Source organism: Salvelinus fontinalis, chromosome 21, assembly GCF_029448725.1.
Source record: "Salvelinus fontinalis isolate EN_2023a chromosome 21, ASM2944872v1, whole genome shotgun sequence".
Classification (NCBI taxonomy): Eukaryota; Metazoa; Chordata; class Actinopteri; order Salmoniformes; family Salmonidae; genus Salvelinus; species Salvelinus fontinalis.
Window position 1 is genome coordinate 4,512,202 of NC_074685.1, and position 25,683 is coordinate 4,537,884.

General features: G+C 45.7%; 2 protein-coding genes across 2 annotated transcripts in view; one reads left to right on the top strand and one right to left on the bottom strand.

Annotated features, from left to right (window-relative positions):
- The window catches only part of LOC129818063 (glutamate receptor ionotropic, NMDA 3A-like), a 119,051-nt gene extending 112,495 nt beyond the window's left edge, over positions 1-6,556 (top strand). The window contains exons 9-11 of the mRNA XM_055873606.1: positions 249-319; positions 1,966-2,260; positions 4,352-6,556. Of these exons, the coding sequence (XP_055729581.1) occupies positions 249-319; positions 1,966-2,260; positions 4,352-4,558 (573 nt within the window). The 3' untranslated portion in view covers positions 4,559-6,556. The remainder of the gene's footprint in view (positions 1-248; positions 320-1,965; positions 2,261-4,351) is intronic.
- An 8,184-nt stretch (positions 6,557-14,740) lies between these two features.
- LOC129818064 (phospholipid phosphatase-related protein type 1) overlaps positions 14,741-25,683 on the bottom strand; it is a 30,169-nt gene continuing 19,226 nt past the window's right edge. Inside the window, exons 4-8 of the mRNA XM_055873607.1 lie at positions 24,673-24,805; positions 23,759-24,009; positions 23,349-23,525; positions 19,759-19,890; positions 14,741-15,521 (exon numbers count right to left, since the gene is read on the bottom strand). Of these exons, the coding sequence (XP_055729582.1) occupies positions 15,489-15,521; positions 19,759-19,890; positions 23,349-23,525; positions 23,759-24,009; positions 24,673-24,805 (726 nt within the window). The 3' untranslated portion in view covers positions 14,741-15,488. The remainder of the gene's footprint in view (positions 15,522-19,758; positions 19,891-23,348; positions 23,526-23,758; positions 24,010-24,672; positions 24,806-25,683) is intronic.

Genomic DNA, 25,683 nt, shown 5'->3' on the forward strand with positions numbered 1-25,683 from the left:
TAGCACTTCTCTCCGTGGGCTGATAGCACTTCTCTCCGTGGGCTGATAGCACTTCTCTCCGTGGGCTGATAGCACTTCTCTCCGTGGGCTGATAGCACTTCTCTCCGTGGGCTGATAGCACTTCTCTCCGTGGGCTGATAGTACTTCTGCCTGGCACCTTCAGAAATGCCTGAAATTCTTCTGAGAATATCATACCCTGGTATCTGTATAGTTTCTGTTTGACATATTATGTGTGCTCTGTCCCACAGAGGTTACATCGAGCAATGAACTCATCTTTCAATGACGATAAACTGCAGACCGTAGCCAAGCCAGAAGAAAGGTAACAATGTCCCGTTTACCTTCACATAAAAGCCGTACAGAAAAAGACCGATGGTTGACTGGTGATTTAAAGGTGGCAGTTTGACAGCGTCGGTCACTGGTTTCAAATCACAGATGAAATGTAATTGTCAGTGATGATAGCGAAGACACTATTCCCTACATCACAGGTGTCAAACTCATTCCACGGAGGGCCGAGTGTCTGCGGGTTTTCGCTCCTCCCTTATACTTGATTGATGAATTAACATCACTAATTAGTTAGGAACTCCCCACACCTGGTTGTCTAGGGCTTTATTGAAAGGAAAAAACAAAAACCTGCAGACACTAGGCCCTCCGTGGAATGAGTTTGACACCCCTGCCCTATATAGTGCACTACTTTTGACCAGAACCCTATGGCACCCTATTCCATATATAGTGCACTACTTTAGACCAGAGCCCTATAGAACCCTATTCCCTATATAGTGCACTACTTTTGACCAGAACCCTATGGAACCCTATTCCCTATATAGTGCACTACTTTAGACCAGAACCCGAATGGAACCCTATTCCATATATAGTGCACTACTTTAGACCAGAGCCCTATAGAACCTTATTCCCTATATAGTGCACTACTTTTGACCAGAACCCTATGGCACCCTATTCCATATATAGTGCACTACTTTAGACCAGAGCCCTATAGAACCCTATTCCCTATATAGTGCACTACTTTTGACCAGAACCCTATGGCACCCTATTCCATATATAGTGCACTACTTTAGACCAGAGCCCTATGGAACCCTATTCCCTACATAGTGCACTACTTTTGACCAGAACCCTATGGAATGAGGGTCATTCTTAGACGCACACTTCAAAAACCTATTCGATGACTCAGCCTACTCACTGGCCGTGGTACAGATCCTATTCTCTCATGTACCATGTCCAGTAATAGATAGTGAATCTCATTTAAAAAAATAACTTTTAATGTGTATAGATGACTCACTATGTATCGAGTCAGTCTTGCGTATCACTGTAAAATAATGACCCGACAGACGTTGCACTGTAGTCTCCGAAACGTGGCTCCTCTGTCACAGGAGGTTGGTGACATTCTAATTTGGGGAGGACGGGCTCATGGTAATGGCTGGAGAATAATTAGTGGAATGGTATCAGATGCCATCCAACACGTGGTTTCCAGGACGCCATTCCATTTGCTCCATTTCAGCTAATAGTATGAACCCTCAGCAGCCTCCACTGATCTCTGTATATCGTAGATTAGGTCCCCTGTTGCTTTTTTTAATTAACAGCCACTGCCGTATTGACTGTGGAAAAGAACGACAGTGTGACCAGTGGCGACAGGGTGACCAGTGGCGACAGGGTGACCAGTGGCGACAGGGCGACCAGTGGCGACAGGGCGACCAGTGGCGACAGGGCGACCAGTGGCGACAGGGCGACCAGTGGCGACAGGGCGACCAGTGGCGACAGGGCGACCAGTGGCGACAGGGCGACCAGGCGACAGGGCGACCAGTGGCGACAGGGCGACCAGTGGCGACAGGGCGACCAGTGGCGACAGGGCGACCAGTGGCGACAGGGTGACCAGTGGCATATAAAGAATACTGGAAAACACAAGATCACAACGCCACAATAAAATCTGTGTTTTTTTTGTTTGACCCCAAGGTGCATCATGGGTAACAACCAACAACAACTGCAGCCATGTGTACCATGGAACAGCTCCAACTGCAACAGGAGGAGGATCCCACCTCAGGAGTCCCTGCTTAACGTTCTGGAGTCTCCCCCCTGTGATTGCTCTCCTCCACCTCAGGAGTCCCATCTAAACGTTCTGGAGTCTCCCCCCTGTGATTGCTCTCCTCCACCTCAGGAGTCCCATCTAAACATTCTGGAGTCTCCCCCCTGCGATTGCTCTCCTACTCCTCACTCAGCCCTTTCACCTCCTTCATCTCCTCCTTCTCAGGTAGCATTGCCACCTCAAGCACAAAACACATTTTTAAGCTTTATTTTGATGCATAACACTTGTATGTTTTATGAATTTTTATCTGTTTTTGAATTTGGCTCGCTGCAATTTCACTGGATGTTGTCAAAATAATCCCGTTACCGGTATTCGAGCGGAAGTAAGTAAGGGATCCTTAAGAGGTTATTAAAAAGGGCTTCCCATAGAAAACTAATGGAAAACACATTGACCCCCCAAAAATGTCCCTGGATGGATTGTGCTCGGGGTTTCCCCTGCCAAATCAGTTCTGTTATACTCACAGACATTATTAAAACAGTTTTAGAAACTTCAGAGTGTTTTCTATCCAAATCTACTAATAATATGCATATCCTAGCTTCTGGGCCTGAGTAGCAGGCAGTTTACTTTGGGCACGCTTTTCATCCGGATGTGAAAATACATCGGTTTTAAAACATCGGTAAGAGCTATTTTATGTATTCGAGAGACTTAATTATTTCAAATAAAGCTAGCCAATACCAGTAGTTATGGTTTATTCATAATGGATTGATCAAATAAGGTCATTTCAAACATAAATAAAATAATTTCTCTAATTTGCCTTCAGAAAGCACTCTACCCCCTTGATTTTTGCGACATTTCGTTGTGTTAAAGCCTGAATTTAAAATGGATTAAATTTTGATTTTGTGTCACTAGTCTACAAACAATATCCCAAAATGTCAAAGTTGAATTTAGTTTTTAGAAATGTTTAGAAATGTATAAAAAATGTAAAGCTTAAATGTCTTGACTCAGTAAGTATTCAACCCCTTTGTTATGGCAAGCCTAAAGTTCAGGAGTAAGAATGTGCTTAACAAGTCATATAAGTTGCATTGACTCACTCTGTGTGAAATAATAGTGTTTAACATGATTTTTTAATAACTACCTGATCTCTGTACCCCACACATACAATCACAAGTAAGGTCTCTCAGTCAATCAGTGAATTTCAAGCACAGATTCAACCACAAAGACCAGGGAGGTTTTCTGATGCCTGGAAAAGAAGGGCACCTATTGGTAGATGGGTTTAAAAAACAGACATATGCATATCCCTTTTTATTTTACCTTTATTTTATTTAACCCTTTGAGCATGGTGAAGTTATTAATTACCCTTTGGATGGTGTATCACTACACCGAGTCACTACGAAGACACATGCGTCCTGTCTAACTCAGTTGCCGGTGAGAAAGGAGTTTAAAGTCTGTGACAGGAGAAAACTGAAGATGAATCAACAACATTGTAGTTACTCCACAATACTAACCTTATTGACAGAGTGAAAAGAAGAAAGCCCGTACAGAATAAAATTATTCCAAAACATGCATCCTGTTTGCAACAAGGCACTAAATTAATACTGCAAAGAATGAAATGAAATTTTTGTCCTGAATACAAAGCATTATGTTTGGTGCAAATCCAACAGCACCCTCTTTTCAATCATCGTGGTCGCTGCATCATGTTATGGGTATGCTTGTCATATTTCTACACAGGCAAAATCCTAGAGTAAAACCTCATTCCCCTTTTGAGCAGGACAATAACCTAAAACACAACACCAAATCTACACTGCTTACCAAGACGATATTGAATGTTCCTGAGTGGACTAGTTACAATTGACCTAAAAACTGGCTTGAATCTATGGCAAGATTTGAAAATGGCTGTCTAGCAATGATCATCAATCAACTTGACAGAGCTTGAAGAATGTTTGAAAGATTGATGGGTAAATATTGTACAATCCAGGTGGTCAAAGCTCTTAGAGACTCACAGCTATAATTGCTGACAGGTGTTTCTAACATGTATTGACTCAGGTGGTCTAATCAAGATATATTATTGTTTTATTTTTCATATATTTTAGAATTTTTTAAAAATTTTCTTCCACTTTCACATTATTTTGTATTTTTGTGTAGATTGTTAACAAAAAAAATTACAATTAAATCCCACTTTGTAACATAACAAAATGTGGGGAAAGTCCAGGGGGTTGAATACTTTCTGAAGCACTGTAATTCCTATTTTGATTGGGGGACCATTTTAGATGGGGGGAGGTGACCAAATATATCTTATTTTGTCCTCTTCCTCCACAGGTGAAGAGCCTGGTCCCCCAGCAGGCAACCTCTAACGGGAGGACAGACCTGGTCCAGGTGGGTCTGCAGACCAGGACCAACCCCATGCTGCAGGAGCTGTCAGAGCTGGAGACACACATCACCATCATCAAACAGCAACTGCACATCGCCATGACGAAGAAGAGGGAGCTGGAGCAGTATCAGCAGACACACAACATGACAGAGTAGAGGACTGGTACCAGCAGACACACAACATGACAGAGTAGAGGACTGGTACCAGCAGAAACACACCATGACAGAGTAGAGGACTGGTACCAGCAGAAACACACCATGACAGAGTAGAGGACTGGTACCAGCAGAAACACAACATGACAGAGTAGAGGACTGGTACCAGCAGAAACACAACATGACAGAAGAGCTGGTACCAGCAGACACAGCATGACAGAGAAGAGGACTGGTACCAGCAGAAACACACCATGACAGAGAAGAGGACTGGTACCAGCAGACACACACCATGACAGAGTAGAGGACTGGTACCAGCAGAAACACACCATGACAGAGTAGAGGACTGGTACCAGCAGAAACACACCATGACAGAGAAGAGGACTGGTACCAGCAGACACAGCATGACAGAGTAGAGGACTGGTACCAGCAGAAACACAACATGACAGAGTAGAGGACTGGTACCAGCAGACACAGCATGACAGAGTAGAGGACTGGTACCAGCAGACACACAACATGACAGAGTAGAGGACTGGTACCAGCAGAAACACACCATGACAGAGTAGAGGACTGGTACCAGCAGAAACACACCATGACAGAGTAGAGGACTGGTACCAGCAGAAACACAACATGACAGAGAAGAGGACTGGTACCAGCAGAAACACAACATGACAGAGTAGAGGACTGGTACCAGCAGAAACACACCATGACAGAGTAGAGGACTGGTACCAGCAGAAACACAACATGACAGAGTAGAGGACTGGTACCAGCAGAAACACAACATGACAGAAGAGCTGGTACCAGCAGACACAGCATGACAGAGAAGAGGACTGGTACCAGCAGAAACACACCATGACAGAGAAGAGGACTGGTACCAGCAGACACACACCATGACAGAGTAGAGGACTGGTACCAGCAGAAACAAACCATGACAGAGTAGAGGACTGGTACCAGCAGAAACACACCATGACAGAGAAGAGGACTGGTACCAGCAGACACAGCATGACAGAGTAGAGGACTGGTACCAGCAGAAACACAACATGACAGAGTAGAGGACTGGTACCAGCAGAAACACACCATGACAGAGTAGAGGACTGGTACCAGCAGACACAGCATGACAGAGTAGAGGACTGGTACCAGCAGAAACACACCATGACAGAGTAGAGGACTGGTACCAGCAGAAACACACCATGACAGAGTAGAGGACTGGTACCAGCAGAAACACAACATGACAGAGTAGAGGACTGGTACCAGCAGAAACACACCATGACAGAGTAGAGGACTGGTACCAGCAGAGACACAACATGACAGAGTAGAGGACTGGTTCCAGCATGCATACAACATGACAGAGAAGAGGACTGGTACCAGCAGAAACACACCATGACAGAGTAGAGGACTGGTAGCAGCAGAAACACACCATGACAGAGTAGAGGACTGGTACCAGCAGAAACACAACATGACAGAGTAGAGGACTGGTACCAGCAGAAACACACCATGACAGAGTAGAGGACTGGTACCAGCAGAAACACACCATGACAGAGTGGAGGACTGGTACCAGCAGAAACACACCTTGACAGAGTAGAGGACTGGTACCAGCAGAAACACACCATGACAGAGTAGAGGACTGGTACCAGCAGAAACACAACATGACAGAGTAGAGGACTGGTACCAGCAGACACACAACATGACAGAGTATAGTTGGTACCAGCAGACACTCAATATCACTGAGTAGAGGACTGGTCTGGTCACAGAATGACCGAGATTTAAGCTATAGAAAATAAACCAATTTGATAGCATGAGGGAAGATATTTTAAACTCTGTTACACTGGTTCCAGCAGACACACAACATGACAGAGTAGAGGACTGGTACCAGCAGACACACAACATGACAGAGTAGAGGACTGGTACCAGCAGAGACACACCATGACAGAGAAGAGGACTGGTACCAGCAGAAACACACCATGACAGAGAAGAGGACTGGTACCAGCAGACACACAACATGACAGAGTATAGCTGAGTCCGAGAGCAGCACAGAGGACCAGCAGGAGGACAACCAGCCTGAGACCCAGAGACCAGCCAGACTCACCCAAAACCCAGAGCCCTCTACCCAGACACCCAGACACCCAAAACCCAGAGCCCTCTACCCAGACACCCAGAGTCCTCTACCCAGACACCCAGAGCCCTCTACCCAGACACCCAGAGCCCTCTACCCAGACACCCAGAGCCCTCTACCCAGACACCCAGAGCCCTCTACCCAGACACCCAGAGCCCTCTACCCAGACACCCAGAGCCCTCTACCCAGACAACCAGAGCCCTCTACCCAGACACCCAGAGCCCTCTACCCAGACACCCAGAGCCCTCTACCCAGACACCCAGAGTCCTCTACCCAGACCCAGAGTCCTCTACCCAGACACCCAGACCCAGAGTCCTCTACCCAGACACCCAGAGTCCTCTACCCAGACACCCAGAGTCCTCTACCCAGACACCCAGAGTCCTCTACCCAGACACCCAGAGTCCTCTACCCAGACACCCAGAGTCCTCTACCCAGACACCCAGAGTCCTCTACCCAGACACCCAGAGTCCTCTACCCAGACACCCAGAGTCCTCTACCCAGACACCCAGAGTCCTCTACCCAGACACCCAGAGTCCTCTACCCAGACACCCAGAGTCCTCTACCCAGACACCCAGAGTCCTCTACCCAGACACCCAGAGTCCTCTACCCAGACACCCAGAGTCCTCTACCCAGACACCCAGAGTCCTCTACCCAGACACCCAGAGTCCTCTACCCAGACACCCAGAGTCCTCTACCCAGACACCCAGAGTCCTCTACCCAGACACCCAGAGTCCTCTACCCAGACACCCAGAGTCCTCTACCCAGACACCCAGACCCAGAGCCCTCTACCCAGACACCCAAACCCAGAGTCCTGTTCCCAAACCCAACACCCTCTACCCAGACACCCAGACCCCTGTACCCAAACCCAGACCCCTCTACCCAGACACCCAGACCCCTGTACCCAAACAACAGACCCAGAGCCCTGTACCCAGACAATCAGACCCAGAGCCCCATACCCAGACAATCAGACCCAGAGTCCTGTACCCAAACCCAGAGCCCTGTACCCAGACACCCAAACCCAGAGCCCTGTACCCAGACACCCAAACCCAGAGCCCTGTACCCAGACACCCAAACCCAGAGTCCTGTTCCCAAACCCAGAGCCCTCTACCCAGACACCCAGACCCCTCTATCCAGACACAGAGCCCTGTACCCAGACAATCAGACCCAGAGCCCTGTACCCAGACAATCAGACCCAGAGCCCTGTACCCAGACAACAGACCCAGAGCCCTGTACCCAAACCCAGAGCCCTCTACCCAGACCCCTGTACCCAGACCCAGAGCCCTGTACCCAGACAATCAGACCCAGAGCCCTGTACCCAGACAATCAGCCCTAGAGCCCTGTACCCAGACAATCAGACCCAGAGCCCTGTACCCAGACAATCAGACCCAGAGCCCTGTACCCAGACAACAGACCCAGAGCCCTGTACCCAGACAATCAGCCCTAGAGCCCTGTACCCAGACAATCAGCCCTAGAGCCCTGTACCCAGACAATCAGCCCTAGAGCCCTGTACCCAGACAATCAGCCCTAGAGCCCTGTACCCAGACAACAGACCCAGAGCCCTGTACCCAGACAATCAGACCCAGAGCCCTGTACCCAGACAATCAGCCCTAGAGCCCTGTACCCAGACAATCAGCCCTAGAGCCCTGTACCCAGACAACCAGCCCTAGAGCCCTGTACCCAGACAACCAGCCCTAGAGCCCTGTACCCAGACAATCAGCCCTAGAGCCCTGTACCCAGACAATCAGCCCTAGAGCCCTGTACCCAGACAACAGACCCAGAGCCCTGTACCCAGACAATCAGACCTAGAGCCCTGTACCCAGACAATCAGACCTAGAGCCCTGTACCCAGACAATCAGCCCTAGAGCCCTGTACCCAGACAATCAGCCCTAGAGCCCTGTACCCAGACAATCAGCCCTAGAGCCCTGTACCCAGACAACAGACCCAGAGCCCTGTACCCAGACAACAGACCTAGAGCCCTGTACCCAGACAATCAGCCCTAGAGCCCTGTACCAGAGGAACATGGTGTGTCCTGATCCCTGGAACCATCTGCTCTCCATCTCCAACCAACCTCCAAGCTCTCTCTGACAGGAGATAACCAGAGGACACTGTCTGTACCCAAAGCCTTGCTCTCGGTACTACGGTGGATTATTTCAATAGATCTTCTAGTGGTCCCTTTTTTTTACTCTTTCTGAACATCATATCTCTTATTTGATAAAGATTGTGATCTTTTGGATGTACTGTTTGCGGTGTCAATACACCTAACATGAAGACAGAGGGTACTGAGGAACTCATGATACAATATTATATTGAATCAGAACTTTTCCTCATGAATACATTTACAGACTTACAGTTCATTTAGATTTGTGAAAGATGTGGTTTTAGGGATACAGAGTGGGACTGTGCCACAGAGGTGTGTTGGTATCAGGAGGTGGGGAACATTTGGAGAGCTGGGTAGAGGTGTCAGGGGGTGGTGAACATAGCTGTAGAAGTGTCAGGATGATGTATGATAGTTGTAGATGTGTCAGGGTGATATATGACAGCTGTAGAGGTGTCAGGGTGATGTATGACAGCTGTAGAGGTGTCAGGGTGATCTGTGATAGCTCTAATCACTGCATCACAACCTTCAACTAGCGGAGGATACTCTGACACCAGTCGACCCAGCGAGCCAGCACACCAGTCCATTCAGCAGTCAGCCCAGGTCAGCAATGCCCAGTTGTCCCTCCCGGATAAATATGACGGAGTAGAGGATTGGTACCAGCACGGAACCCCATCTAAGTGGCTTCCTACTCAAGTGCTCCCTCTATTTTGCGCACCAGATGGGAGCCCTCACCACCGAGAGGTCCCAGGTTGCCATGGTTGTTTCTCTGCTGACTGGGCAGGCATTGGAGTGGGCTACAGCCGTCTGGGAGAGAGGAGAGGAGGAGCTGGCTTCGTATGAGGGGTTCATGGCTCTGTTCAGAGGTATCTTCGATCATCCGCCGTAGGGCAGAGGGGGGAGAGAGGGCCTATTCCAACTACGGCAGGATGACCAGACCGCTGCCGAGTACGCACTCACCTTCCGGACAGTAGCAGCATCCAGCGGATGGAATGAGCCGGAGCTTCATACGCTATCCAGAAGAGGACTGCGCGAGGAGGTCCAGACGTAACTGGTATTGTCTAGACGACAACCTCTCCTTGGAGCCTGAACGACGCAGACGGAAACAGCTGGGGCTCTGTCCCTATTGTGGTCAAGGGGGGCACCAGCTTCAGCAGTGTCCGGTACTTCCCAACTCGGGACCCACGAGAGCAGAGAGACAGTCACGTGATCTTCCACCTCCTGGAGCAGTTGTATCCCATCTTCATAATTTTCAGCCAAAACCTTTTTAGTGTCGGTCACACTAGCTGGCTGTCCCTCATGTTTCTACAGTAGATTCCGGTGCCACTGGGAACTTTAATGAACAGACTCTTGCCTCCCCTCGAACATCACCTCATACCCGCTCTTCTATTCCGTTTCCGGATCAAGCCCTTGATAATCGGCCCACTAGGATCCGGAACCATCACACATCATCACGCCACTCACCCTCATCGTGGAGTCCATTCATGAGGAAAACATTCCCTTCATCATTAGTGCACTAGCTCACAAGATCATCCTCAGCCTCCCATGGCTCCAACATCTTAACCCCACCATCTCATGGTCGAGGATTAGAATCACGGACTGGTCACCTGAATGCCGGAAGAACTGCTATCCCGTCCCCTCATGGGGACAGTAGCCCCTGTGGTTTGTGACGTTGATGTGGACATTCCCCAGGCTTTCGAAAGGGAAATCACTATCTGTCCTCCTGAGCATCGACAATCCCACAGGGATAAGGGATCGGCTGCTAACTTGGGCGTCGCTGTAAATCCAGGGATCACCCGTACTATACAATCTCTCTCCAAAAAGTATTGGTAGCTCACCTTGGCGCAGGATGTTATTCAGTAGTCAACTGCTGTTTCGCAAACTGAATCTTCCCGGCACGCTCCAGCAGGGAAACTCCTTCTCTCCTTGCTTCAGCATCCCTGGTCACATCTGTCCATTGATTCTGATCTCCCCTCCTCTGATGGTTTCACAACCATTTTGGTGGTTGCAGATAGATTCTCTAAATCCTGCCATTATATCCCTCTCTCTAGTCTCCCTACTGCTCTCCTGGTCACTGAGGCAGCGTTCCAGCAGGTCTTCTGGCATTATGGCCTTCGGGAGGACATCGTCTCTGACTGTTGCCCCCAATTCGCATCACGGACATGAAGAGCCTTCATGGAGAAGCTGGGGGTCACGGTCAGTCTCACTTCCGGGTATAGGCCTCAGTCTAAAGGGCAGGTGGAGAGGATGAACCAGGAGCTGATGAGCCCCTGCCAGGTCCGCCAGGAGGAGTGGGCCCGATTCCTTCTATCGGCGGAGTATACCCAGAATTTGTTACGTCACTCCTCCACCAGGCTGACTCCATTCCAGTGTGTTCTGAGTTATCAGCCGGTCCTGGCTCTGTGAACCTCAGGCCAGACCGAAGCTCCTGCGGTGGTTTAGGCACACAGAAGAAGTGTGGAGTGATACCCATGTGAGACTCCAGCGCGCCGCCACCGCAGTGAAACTCCCGTGTTTCATCGTGTTTGACTTTCTACCAGGAACCTCCCACTCTGCCTGCCCTGCAAGAAGCCGAGCCCCGTTCAAGGTTCTCCAGAGGGGCACCCCAGTGACTATCGTATCTCACCTTCCTTTCATGTCTCCCTTCTCAGGCCGATGGTTCCTGGTCCCCTGGCTAAAACTTTACCCACGACACCTCTCGTGGGGACGGGGGACAGGGTACTGTCACGTCTACTCCCGCTCCCCCTCTCCGGCGCTCGACGTAGCCGATTTACAAATCACTGCCTCTGACAACCATCATTACGTACACCTGGCACCATCGTTACCCACACAAGCGCCTCATTATGAGACTCACCTGGACTCCATCCCTTCACTGATTACCTCCCCTATATTTGTCGCTGCCTTTGGTTCATTCCACAGTATTGGTTATGTGTTTCATGTCCAGACGCTACTCTTGTGTTTTGTATCGTTCCATGTTCATTGTATTATTAAACTCACCCCCTGCTTCTCGTCTCCCAGCGTCTGCCTTAGTTCCAGAGTTGTTCTGTTCCCTGGGGGCTGTCAGGGTATATTAGGATGAGGAGTTATTTTCATGGGTTTGAATTTGTTCTTATTTATTAACAAAGATAATCATGTTTCATCTCCACTCCAATGTATTCTCTGCTGCGTGTACAGCTGGCCTGGACTGTGTGTGTGTGTGTGTGTGTGTGTGTGTGGCTAAACTCCTTACAATGATATCTTACTGACAAACACATCTAGTTGATTTTGTTGTGATTATAATTACATAGTCACCAAAACACAAACAAATGGAGCGCTGATTATTTCTACCAAGGGAGGACCTTATCTACTATTCCCTTTATAATGCACTACTTTTGACCAGGAGCCATAGGGACTATAAGTAATAGGTTGTCATTTGGGACACAGGCATTGATGACAAATGAACATGATTCATAACTAAACACCTGTGAAACTCAGTCAAATTATATTGTCACTTGCAATCTAATCTTTGGGAATGCAGTCCACACAATTTAATTAAATGATGACTGCTAAATTTACGCTAAATACTACCATTAAGTGTTAATGCCGTCGAAGCTGGTGTTCGGAGGATATATTGGCACTGGTGTTGTCATCATGTGTAGACCGTGAAATGCTGACTTACAAGCCCTTAACCAACAGTGCAGTTCAGGAAAGAGTTAAGAAAATATTTACCAAATAAACAAAAGTTTTAAAAAAGTGACAATAAAATAACAATCACGAGGCTATATAGAGGCGGTACCGGTACCGAGTCAATGTGCGGGGGTACAGGTTAGTCGAGGTAATTTGTACCTGTAGGAAGGGGTGAAGTAACAATGCATTGATAAACAGAGAGTAGCAGCAGTGTACAAAACAAATGGGGGTGGGGTCAATGTAAATAGTCCGGTGTCCATTTGACTAATTGTTCAGCAGTCTTATGGCTTGGGGGTAGGAGCTTTTTGGTCCTAGACTTGGCGCTCCAGTACCACTTGCCTTGCGGTAAAAGAGAAACAGTCTATGACTTGGGTGACTGGAGTCTCTGATAATTGTATGGGCTTTCCTCTGACACCGTCTATTATATAGGTTCTGGATGGCAGGAAGCTTGGCTCTAGTGACGTACTGGGCCGTACGCACTACCCCCTGTAGCGCCTTACGGTCAGATACCGAGCAGTTGCCATACCAGGCGGTGATGCAACTGGTCAAGAAGCTCTTGATGATGCAGCTGTAGAACTTTTTGAGGATCTGGGGAACCCATGCCAAATATTTGTGTTGTCGTGCCCTCTCAACTGTCTAGGTGTGTTTGGATCATGATAGTTCGTTGGAAGGAACTTGAAACTCTCGATCAGCCTGTTCGGCCCGCCTTTCCCTGTAGTCCACAATCAGCTCCTTAGTTTTGCTCACATTGAGGGAGAGGTTGTTATTCTGGCACCACACTGCCAGGTCTCTGACGTCCTCCCTATAGGCTGTCTCATCGTTGTCGGTGATCAGGCCTACCACGGTTGTGTCGTCAGCAAACTTAATGATGGTGTTGGAGTCCTGCTTGGCCATGTAGTCATGGGTGAACAGGGAGTACAGGAGGGGACTAAGTACACACTTGAGGGGCCACCGTGTTGAGGATCAACGTGATGTTGCCTACCTTTACCACCTGGGGGCGGCCCGTCAGGAAGTCCAGGATCCAGTTGCAGAGGGAGGTGTTTAGTCCCAGGGTCCTTAGCTTAGTGATGAGCGTAATGGTTTTGAACGCTGAGCTGTAGTCAATGAACAGCATTCTCACGTTCCTTTTGTCCAGGTGTGAAAGGGCAGTGTTGAGTGTTATTGAGTTTGAGTCATCTGTGGATCTGTTGGCGGTATGCAAATTGGAGTGGGTCTAGGGTTTCCTGGAGGATGCTGTTGATGTGAGTCCTGACCAGCCTTTCAAAGCACTTCATGGCTACGGACGGGAGTGCACGGGGCGGTAATCATCATTCGCTTCCTTGTGCAAAGGGACTATGGTGGTCTGCTTGAAACATGTAGGCATTACAGACTCAGACAGGGAGAGATTGAAAATGTCAGTGAAGACACTTGCCAGTTGGTCCACGCGTGCTTTGAGTACACGTCCTGGTAATATGTCTAGCCCCGCGGTTTTGTGAATGTTGACCTGTTTAAAGGTCTTGCTCACATCAGCTACCGAGAGCGTTATCACACAGTCATCCAGAACAGCTGGTGCTCTCATGCATGCTTCAGTGTGGCTTGCCTCGAAGCGACCATAAAAGGCATTTAGCTTGTCTGGTAGGCTCGCGTCACTGGGCAGCTCGTGTCTGGGTTTCCCTTTGTAGTCTGGAATAGTTTAAGCTCTGCCACATCTAACAAGAATAACAGCAAAGTAGCTGCATTTGCATTTTGTTTAAGCGGTTTTCTAGTGACATTTATTTGGAAACATCCATAACAATGAGCACGATTTCGCCTGGCATAGAACATGTGCTCAGTTCTCAGGACACTGTTGTTCAGAGGAGCCAACAACACAGCTAACACAATCACTCCAAATTATCCATAAAAATTATGCCAGGTTGAGAAACGCTGCCTTCCTGTCTGTCGCGTCCAGATTCTCGACACGTTCATTACTACGGGACACCTGGAGATCAAAATAGAATCTTGAAACAATGTTGCAAATGCTGGAGACCGACAGCAAGTTTATCTCCTCTGTTGAAAACGTTAATGTTAGTCTGAAAGAAATGTGAGATAATGTCTAGATGCTTTTATAGCGGAAATCAAGTTTATAAATTGCCTGGCTGGGCTGATGAGACAGTGGATTGCGCAGTCAGATGGAACAGAGTAAATAGGTATTTTAACGTCATAGATTTAGCCGGTGGTAACTTGTGGATTAGACACCAGCTGGAATGCGCTTTTAACCAATCAGCATTAGACCCACCCGTTGTATAAAGGCCAACAAAGACAGTTGAGGTTTGGAATAAAATGCCCACACAATTGATACTCTGCTACGGACTATTTATTTTGTTCACAAATCAAGAAAAATATATGCAGCATTTCTAAATAAATATGTATTTTTCAAAGAAAGACACTATACAAATAAGGAATATCTATTTAAACAGTTCAACTGTTTAGTTCCATGCTGAGAGAACGGCAGCTTCTGTATTCTGCCATGAAGGAAAACAATACCACACCAAGTCAATGAGACGGTTTTTTCCTATACAAAAAAATTATGATTATACCAAAAACATTCCTGAAAAACAGCAGGCAAAAAAAAGTTTAAAAAAAAAGTGACTAAATATTTCATACAGCGATAAAAATAAACTTTAGTCAATAAACAGAATAGATCGAAGTATTTGTACAAATACCACAGAATGACATCAATATTTCAATAACATTAGATACTGCATATTAGATTTATTTGTGATGTAAAACAGGATGAGAGAGAGGAGGAATGACTGTGTAAGTCTTGACAGACAGTTCAGACCAACTTCCCCAAAGTTCCAGGAGGATTCACAGATTTCCTGCTTTATTATTTTACAACCTACAGTAGTAACATCTTCAGGGTTAGGTAGGCTACAGCACATACTCCCTTATACAAAAATGTACAAAACATCAGCCTCTAACTAGTTACACCAGGATACTGTCCTTTGTTTACAGTAGTAGGACAGTACAAAACATTGTGCCTAGAAGTTGTGTTGAGGAGACGCAAAGGTGACCCGGTGCTGGCCCCCCTCGGTCCCCGCTAGTCATGTGACCTCAGTCATCGATGCCGAATGGTTCTGGAAGACAGAAGGGGGGATTTTTTTAAATTTGATTTTCTAAGAAACAGAAAATGTAGGTTTATAACTGTGGTTGATGCTTGCTTTATGTTTGCTGGACAAGTGTGGTATGCATATCCCAAATTTGACAAAACCAGTGCTGAGCAAAAAATAAGATTCTGGAAGACAGAGGCATTTTTGTTAAGAATTTCATAAGCAACTAAGAATTACTAAGAAAACTAAATTGAGGCCAAATGTTTTAAAGCATAGGTAACTGCCAACATAAAGTCTCTTAATAGAGACCACCAGCCAGAACAGATTCAATGCACCTTGGCATAGATTCTACAAGTGACTGGAACTCTATTGGAGGGATCCACGAAAGATTCAATCTTTTGGTGTTTTATTGATGGTGGTAGGAAACGCTGTCTCAGGCTTCAGAAACTCCCATAATCCAATTGGGTTGAGATCTGGTTACTGACGACCACGGCACGGTCTACACGGTCTACACGGCCTACACGGTCTACACCAATGGTCTACACGGCCTACACGGTCTACACGGTCTACACGGCCTACACGGTCTACATCAATGGTCTACACGGCCTACACGGCCTACACGGTCTACACGGTCTACACGGTCTACATCAATGGCCTACACGGTCTACACGGTCTACACGGTCTACATCAATGGTCTACACGGTCTACATCAATGGTCTACACGGTCTACATCAATTGTCTACACGGCCTACACGGCCTACACGGTCTACACGGTCTACACGGTCTACACGGTCTACACGGCCTACACCAATGGTCTACACGGCCTACATCAATGGTCTACACGGTCTACACGGTCTACACGGCCTACATCAATGGTCTACACGGCCTACACGGCCTACACGGTCTACACGGTCTACATCAATAGTCTACACGGTCTACACGGTCTACATCAATGGTCTACACGGTCTACACGGCCTACACGGTCTACACGGTCTACATCAATGGTCTACACGGCCTACACGGTCTACACGGTCTACATCAATGGTCTACACGGTCTACACGGTCTACACGGTCTACATCAATGGTCTACACGGTCTACACGGCCTACACGGTCTACACGGTCTACACGGCCTACATCAATGGTCTACACGGTCTACACGGCCTACACGGTCTACACGGTCTACACGGTCTACACGGCCTACATCAATGGTCTACATCATTTCCATGCTCATCAAGCCATTCAGTGACCACTTGTGCCCCGTGGATGGGGGACATTGTCATCCTATGGGGGCATAGCCATGGTAGCCAAAATAATGGCCCATCGGTTTTATACATGACCCTAAGCACGATGGGATTGTAATTGCTTAATTAACTCAGGAACCACACGTCAGGAACCACACGTCAGGAACCACACGTCAGGAAGCAACGGCTTTCAATATACACTTTCTAGCACTCATTTACTCAAGTGTTTCCATTATTTTTAATGATTAAGTGTTTCCATTATTTTGGCAGTTACATGTTCAGTGGAAAAGCAAATGGACGTGTATTCATGCACGTCCTAAACCTGAGAAAACCAGAGCTGAGAAAATATATCCTGACAAAGAAATGATAGACCCCCACTGTAAAAAGCACAGTAGCTGAATAGTAAAGCGGGCGACGGCCTCGGAACAGTAGCTGAATAGTAAATATAGTGTTGACAGTATAGACAGTAAGGGTGGAGAAACTTCAGTTGTGTTCACTAATCAAGATCTTAGGAAGAGTCTGTTGTGTTTTAAGGACAGGTATCACTGTTGTGAGTAAACATGTGAATGGACAGTCGTGGCCAAAAGTTTTGAGAATGACACAAATATGAATTTCCACAAAGTTTACTGCTTCAGTGTCTAGATATTTTTGTCAGATGTTACTATGGAATACTGAAGTATAATTACAAGCATTTCATAAGTGTCAAATGCTTTTATCAACAATGACATGAAGTTGATGCAAAGAGTCAATATTTGCAGTGTTGACCCTTCTTTTCAGGACCTCTGCAATCCGCCCGGGCATGCTGTCAATTAACTTCTGGGCCACATCCTGACTGATGGCAGCCCATTCTTGCATAATCAATGCTTGGAGTTTGTCAGAATATGTGGGTTTTTGTTTGTCCACCCGCCTCCTGAGGATTGACCACAAGTTCTCAATGGGATTAAGGTCTGGGGAGTTTCCTGGCCATGAGACCAAAATATCGATGTTTTGTTCCCCGAGCCACTTAGTTATCACTTGCCTTATGGCAAGGTGCTTCATCATGCTGGAAAAGGCATTGTTCGTCACCAAACTGTTCCTGGATGGTTGGGAGAAGTTGCTCTCGAAGGATGTGTTGGTACCATTCTTTATTCATGGCTGTGCTCTTAGGCAAAATTGTGAGTGAGCCCACTCCCTTGGCTGAGAAGCAACCCCACACATGAATGGTCTCAGGATGATTTACTGTTGGCATGACACAGGACTGATGGTAGCGCTCACCTTGTCTTCTCCGGACAAGATTTTTTCCGGATGCCACAAACAATCGGAAAGGGGATTCATCAGAGAAAATGTCTTCACCCCAGTCCTCAGCAGTCCAATCCCTGTACCTTTTGCAGAATATCAGTCTGTCCCTGTGGTTTTCCTGGAGAGAAGTTGCTTCTTTGCTGCCCTTCTTGACACCAGGCCATCCTCCAAAAGTCTTCGCCTCACTGTGCGTGCAGATGCACTCACACCTGCCTTCTGCCATTCCTGAGCAAGCTATGTACTGGTGGTGCCCCGATCCCGCGGCTGAATCAACTTTAGGAGACGGTCCTGGCGCTTGCTGGACTTTCTTGGGCGCCCTGAAGCCATCTTCACAACAATTGAACCGCTCTCCTTGAAGTTCTTGATTATCAGATAAATGGTTGATTTAGGTGCAATCTTTCTGGCAGCAATATCCTTGCCTGTGAAGCTCTTTTTGTGCAAAGCAATGATGACAGCACGTGTTTCCTTGCAGGTAACCATGGTTGACAGAGGAAGAACAATGATTCCAAGCACCACCCTCCTTTTGAAGCTTCCAGTCTCTTATTCGAACTCAATCAGCATGACAGAATGATCTCCAGCCTTGTCCTCGTCAACACTCACACCTGTGTTAACGAGAGAATCACTGACATGATGTCAGCTGGTACTTTTGTGGCAGCGCTGAAATGCAGTGGAATTTTTTTTTTAGGGATTCAGTTCATTTGCATGGCAAAGAGGGACTTTGAAATTAATTGCAATTCATCTGATCACTCTTCATAACATTCTGGAGTATATGCAAATTGCCATCATACAAACTGAGGCAGCAGACTTTGAAAATTAATATTTGTGTCATTCTCAAAACCTCTGGCCACGACTGTACTTGTCAGTAGTGTGGTATAGTCATAGGATTGTGGAGTCTTTCCACCTCAAAAAACACAAGAGAATATTCAACAGTAGTGTTAAGTGGGTATAAACTGTGCAGTAATATTGAACAGTAGTGTTAAGTGTTGCAGTATTATTGAACAACAGTATTAAGTGGTTAGCTGTGTAGTATTATTGAACAGTAGTGGTAAGTGGTTACCTGTGTAGTAATATTGAACAGCAGTGTTAAGTGGTTACCTGTGTAGTAATATTGAACAGCAGTGTTAAGTGGTTACCTGTGCAGTAATATTGAACAGTAGTGTTAAGTGGTTACCTGTGTAGTATTATTGAACAGTAGTGTTAAGTGGTTACCTGTGCAGTAATATTGAACAGTAGTGTTAAGTGGTTACCTGTGCAGTAATATTGAACAGTAGTGTTAAGTGGTTACCTGTGCAGTAATATTGAACAGTAGTGTTAAGTGGTTACCTGTGCAGTAATATTGAACAGTAGTGTTAAGTGGGTTACCTGTGCAGTAATATTGAACAGTAGTGTTAAGTGGGTTACCTGTGCAGTAATATTGAACAGTAGTGTTAAGTGGTTACCTGTGCAGTAATATTGAACAGTAGTGTTAAGTGGTTACCTGTGCAGTAATATTGAACAGTAGTGTTAAGTGGGTTACCTGTGCAGTAATATTGAACAGTAGTGTTAAGTGGTTACCTGTGCAGTAATATTGAACAGTAGTGTTAAGTGGTTACCTGTGCAGTAATATTGAACAGTAGTGTTAAGTGGTTACCTGTGCAGTAATATTGAACAGCAGTGTTAAGTGGTTACCTGTGCAGTATTATTGAACAGCAGTGTTAAGTGGTTAACCGTGCAGTAATATTGAACAGCAGTGTTAAGTGGTTACCTGTGCGCTGAGTGTCTCCAGGGGGCTCTGGATGCGGGGGAAGGTCATTAGGGGGAGACCACGGTAATCTTCACTCTTCTGTTTGGCAGGGGTGGAGTGACCTCCTTTAAAGTTGTTCACCACACAGATACCCTGAAGAAGACACAGCGTCACTGACACATCCCCTGACATGAAAACGTCACAGAGCAAAAGATACCCTGAAGGAGACAGCATCACTGAAACAGTCCCTGACATGAAAACGTCACAGAGCAAAAGATACCCTGAAGGAGACACAGCGTCACTGACACATCCCCTGACATGAAAACTTCACAGAGCAAAAGGCTGAACAGTATTAGGGTTCCCATGGTTACACACATTACAAATTCCATGATCCCATTTCCATGACTACAGCAAAGAAGAATATCCAAGAGAAGAGCCACTGGCCAATCAATACATTTGATCCATTTATCTAATTCACCGGTGGGCAATGTTTCAACTCAATTATTTTGGCAATGAGCAAATTTCATGTCTGCTGACACTTCAACATCTTGAAAAATGCTGTGCAACTTCCAGTGTGAGTTTACTGTACACATTGAGGTTGTACCTGCTTTTAGTTACAGTTTTAACATTGTCCAAGAAGGCTACTGTGGCTATTTGATCATAATGTAGGTCTACCAGAGTGACATATCAGAGTGGTCTACCAGAGTGACCTATCAGAGTGGCCTACCAGAGAGGCATCCCATCAAAAACAATGGAGAAAATGCCTCCCATAACATTTGAACATGGAAATAGCTGTTGTATCATTCAGCCTACAGTAGCAGCCAATGTGTGGTGTTCAATGTAGACCTACATTCCATGAGACTTTTGAAAACAACATGCAGGGCTTGACATTAAACCTGTTGAGGATGGGGGTGCTGTTGGCACTATTTATGCTAATCGTGTAATTTTTGAAACGGCTTCCCACAAAATTCTTGATTGTACAATATGCATATTATTATTATTATTGGATAGAAAACAGTCTATAGTTTCTATAGGAGTTGAAATTATGTCTCTAAGTGGAACAGAGCCCATTCTACAGCAATTTCCCTGACATGGAGTCAGATTTCAGAAATGTTGGCCCCTGATCTGGAGTCAGTTAAAAGGCCACTGTTATTGCTATGAGTATACGGACACTGCTTACGTCTTCCCCTGGATGCCTTTACGTGATGACGATTTGAATGGGGTCGATTGCGCGTTCACAGGCACTATAAATTAAAAAACCCTGTAGCTAGCAAGTCTTTTCTTGGTGCGTCATGCGCGTGGAGGACACCGACCCGCACCTGTTCCAAGCATTAGTGTTGGGAGTAATCTTTCTCCGGTTATGTTAAGACTCGTTAAAGGAGTTAAAAACATCATAAGGTAGTTAATTTAAAGCGTTTTATAGCAATTTATATCCGTTTAGTGCGATTTTGGGACATTTATTTCTGAAACGCTGTGAATAGCTGGGCACGCTTCCAGTTCATCCCGAACGCAGTTGGCATTTCCACATGGCAAGAGGACAGCTTTCCACCAAAAGACGATTAGACCCAAGAAAGGATCCTTTGCCCAAGATACTGATGGAAGAACAGCTCAAAGTAGGAACAATTTATTATGATAAATCGTGTTTCTGTCGAAAAATGTTAGTGGCTTAGGACGCCATGTTTTTTGACGTAGCTTCGCTTGGCGCAAACTGTATTGAAAAGTAAGGATAATTTAAAAAATGTAATTCCGCGATTGTATTAAGAATTAAATTGTCTATCAATCCCTGTCCACCCTATATTTTTTAGTCACGTTTATGAGTATTTATGTATAAGAGTAGATCACTGTCTAATATGGCGCACGGACATTTTCTCACCAGCTGGGCTACATTTCACATTGTCTAACCATGATTTTGGTGGCTAAATACGCACTTTTTCGAACAAACTGTATATGCATGTTGTTATGTGATGTTACAGGGGTGTCATCTGAAGAATTCTGAGAAGGTTAGTGAAAAAATTAATATATTTTTGGCGATGTTGACGTTATCGCCCACTTTGGCTAGAATCAATGCTGGGCTGCTATGTGCTATGTGCTATGCTAATATAACGATTTATTGTGTTTTCGCTGTAAGACACTTAGAAAATCTGAAATATTGTCTGTATTCACAGGATCTGTGTCTTTCGATTAGTGTATGCTGTGTATTTTTACGAAATGTTTGATGATTAGTAAGTAGGTAAACACGTTGCTCTATGTAGTTCTTCTAGTCCATTTGTGACGGTGGGTGCAATTGTAACCTATGCCATCTACCTGAAATATGCACATTTTTTAACAAAACCTATCCCATACCATAAATATGTTATCAGACTGTCATCTAATGAGTTTTTTTCTTGGTTAGGGGCTATAAATATCTTAGTTTAGCCGAATTGGTGATAGCTACTGGTGTTGGTGGACAAATAAAAGATGGTGGATTATGCTAATGTGTTTTTAGGTAATAGATGTACATCTTTACATATTGTGTCTTCCCTGTAAAACATTTTAAAAATCGGACATGTTGGCTGGATTCACAAGATCTGTGTCTTTCATTAGCTGTATTGGACTTTAATGTGTGAAAGTTAAATATTTAAAAAAAAAAAAAATAATTGAATTTCGCGGCTCTGCCTTTTCAGTGGGGGTGGGGGGGGAGTGCCGCTAGCGGCACCCTCATCCTAGACAGGTTAACCTGTTAATCTACTTGTCCTTCAGACAAGGAGGTGACTGAAAATTTTGTTAAAATGAAAATGCATTATTATCCCCATACCATTATTACAGAGAATCAGACAAATTATACTAACCTCTGCCTATTGGCTACTTATCTTATTCAACACTGTCTCAAAATACAACACTGCCCCTTTAAGAGAAAAAAAAAGCTATTTACCTGATTCGCTTTTCAAAGATGTCTAGAAATGTAGACGTTTCATGCTTTTGTAGGAAGCAATCACTCCCTTATCTATAAATGGACTAACAACTCACTAACTAGCAAATAATATGAACAAAATGTGCCCAGGTGGCTACATGCAGCTCTCACTATGATCTCAAAACAAGTGTATCTACTCACGACCGCTCATGCTGTAAACACAGTCCAGTTCAAAGTGGATGGAACAGATCCATATATGACAATGGTCTATTTGCATGTAGGCTTACTGCAGCTCTGATTGGGTATGGTGCACCGGTCTGAGTAAAGTCCTGCATGTCAATGCTAAAAAATATCTCTTGCAGTTAGCTTTGCATACTAAATCTTGCAAATTTCATTTTGTTTTGGTATGTTACATTGAAAGTGGCTAATATTGCTTTGATCACAATTCCCACAGTAAAGGGAAACATTGATAGTGTTAATTAACTAAAGGGGGAAAACTGTAGAAAGTTGAGTGAAGTTCAATCTCGTGCTTCTCTGCGCGGGCTGATATTTCTTCTGCGTGGCGCACAGCTTAGAGGGAACATTGCCAGTGGGAACCATTTAGATGCCGAGGAAGATTTTGACCAATAAGAATACAAGACATCCTCACCAGGAAGATCAGCTCCCATCGTGTGCTAAAAGAGATCAAGACAGGCAGATAGAAACGGCCGTTAGTCCTCACCAGGAAGAGAGCGATACAGCTACCAAGGACGAACCCAGCGATGACATCAGAACAGTGGTTCCGGTACTCCGAGACCCGGTTGAGCCCGGCGAGGAAGGCTGTACACAGGGTACCCAGGCACAGCACCGGTTTGGCCAGGCGACTACTCTTAGTCTTTATGGTGCTGGTGATGTACATCTGGAACAGGGAGAGACAGAGAGAGACATGATGAGAGGTAGGACTGTCTCTATGGCGTCTGCCCCAAGCAAATGTATCCATCATCGCCATCATCATAATAACGTTGGGACAGTTCCAGCAGTACTCAGTGACGCAGACAGCGGAGTACACACAGAGAGCCGTGTAACACTGACTACATTCAATACGACTACGCTGCTGACCGTAAAACTCATTCTGATTATCATAACCCTCACCGTGACATAGACAGCGGAGTAGACGCTGAGCGACGCGTCTTTGGAAGGGAAGGAACGTCGAGCCTTCTCCACGACGACCGGGCTGCCGGTACAGACGTTACCGTTGGAGATGAACTGGTGGTTGAAGCGACACTCGGTGCCGGTGTAGTTGGGCTTACACACAGACAGGAAGTACGGCGCCAGGTTGCCCGTCACCACCTGCCCCGAGTTTACAAAGATGTCTGTCGCAAACAGACCAAACGCAAACACACCTGGAGAGAGAGAGAGACAGTGAGACAGAGAGACGCAGAGAGAGAGAGAGAAAAGATACAGAGACACATGAAACTAAATGCTTAATTTCCAATGTTCATGAAATATGCCTTATTATATGCCCTTTGTAGTGTCATTCTCTTGGTGTATTATTGTAAGCCTGGCGCTGCCCCTCTGTCTGGGGGTCCTGTGTTCTGAAGGGAGAGACGGAGAACAATGGGCTGGGCTATGTCTCAAATGGAACCATAATCCCTATACAGTGAACTACTTTTGACCAGGGCCCTGTGTGCACTGGTGAAAGTAGTGTACTAAAATCAGGAATACAGTGCTATTTTGGGATGCATTTTAACACATACGTAGTGTAACACGGTGTCATTGAGCACTGTGACACGGCGGGCCAGTAACTGAAAGGTTGCTGGTTCAAACCCCAGAGCCGACTAAGTGAAAAATCTGTCAACGTGCCCTTGAACAAGGCACTTAAACCTAATTGCTGCTGTAAGTCGCTATGGATAAGAGTGTCAGCTAAAATGACCATTTTTTTTAAACATTTAAACAAATACTATAAAATGGTTTGCTAAGAGTTGGCTACTCAACATGTAACTACGTTCAACATGTAACATACAAGTAACACCACTGACATGACCAGTAGGTCACCATTAACTAACCAATAAACCTGATGACTCTCCTGATGAGGGGGTTCAGGTAGCAGCACTCCCCCGTCACCATGGTCTTCTCCTGGGTTAGGAGCACCGCCCGTGTGGACTTCATGATGTACATGGAAACCTCCCCGATGAAGATCTGACGACAGACAGATGGTAATGTTAACACATTTAGCCTAAACCTCGACCCTGGTGGACTTCATGATGTACAGTGGTTCTTCTTTAAAAAAAAAGTTTGGAGCTTATGTTGCGACGGTTTCTGGTAGATGGTGTCAGATTGCGGCATTCTGGCAACAATGGCTGCCACTTAAATAACGTGCCATAGAATTCTGGGGTAAATTGTAAATAAGAATTTGATCTTAAATGACTTGCCTAGTTAAATAAAAGGTTCAGCCTGTGTTGGCACCAGAGACAGGCATGTAGAGCTGCTATGGCTGCTGCCGAACTGTAGATCTACAGTGTAGCAACAGTGTCATCTAGTGTTCGTTCTCTGAACTAATGAAACAGTGTCAGTGCCTCAGTGACTTCAAAAATCATCCGTTTTTTCCTCCAGTGAATCTAGCAGTCATAATTCAACCTAGAAATCAATATTTCAGAAGAAATGAGGCTAATGGGAGCATTTAATCTGTAATTGATACAGATGCAGGATCTTAATTCGAGACAGTTTGCTACAGGAGGAATCATCCTTAATACATTTTTCGGAAGGTGAAATCAAGTCAAATTTAAAAAAAAAAAGTGGAAATTACAAACTTCAGAAACCTTAAAACTCAAATACAGGAAAATTAAACAACAAAAGAGTGATCAAATTAAGAGCCTACATCAGTAGGATATATCTCTTCATAAAATATATAATATAAACAAAGATAATGGAGGATAATGTGAGATGACGTACTGAGAAAGCAAGATAGCGAGAAGAAATCAGACAGAGAGACAGTTACTGTACTCAAGATGGCGATGGGAGCCAAGCCACTTATTGTGACAGAGAGAAAGAGGAGAGAGAGAGTGGGCAAAGAGAGA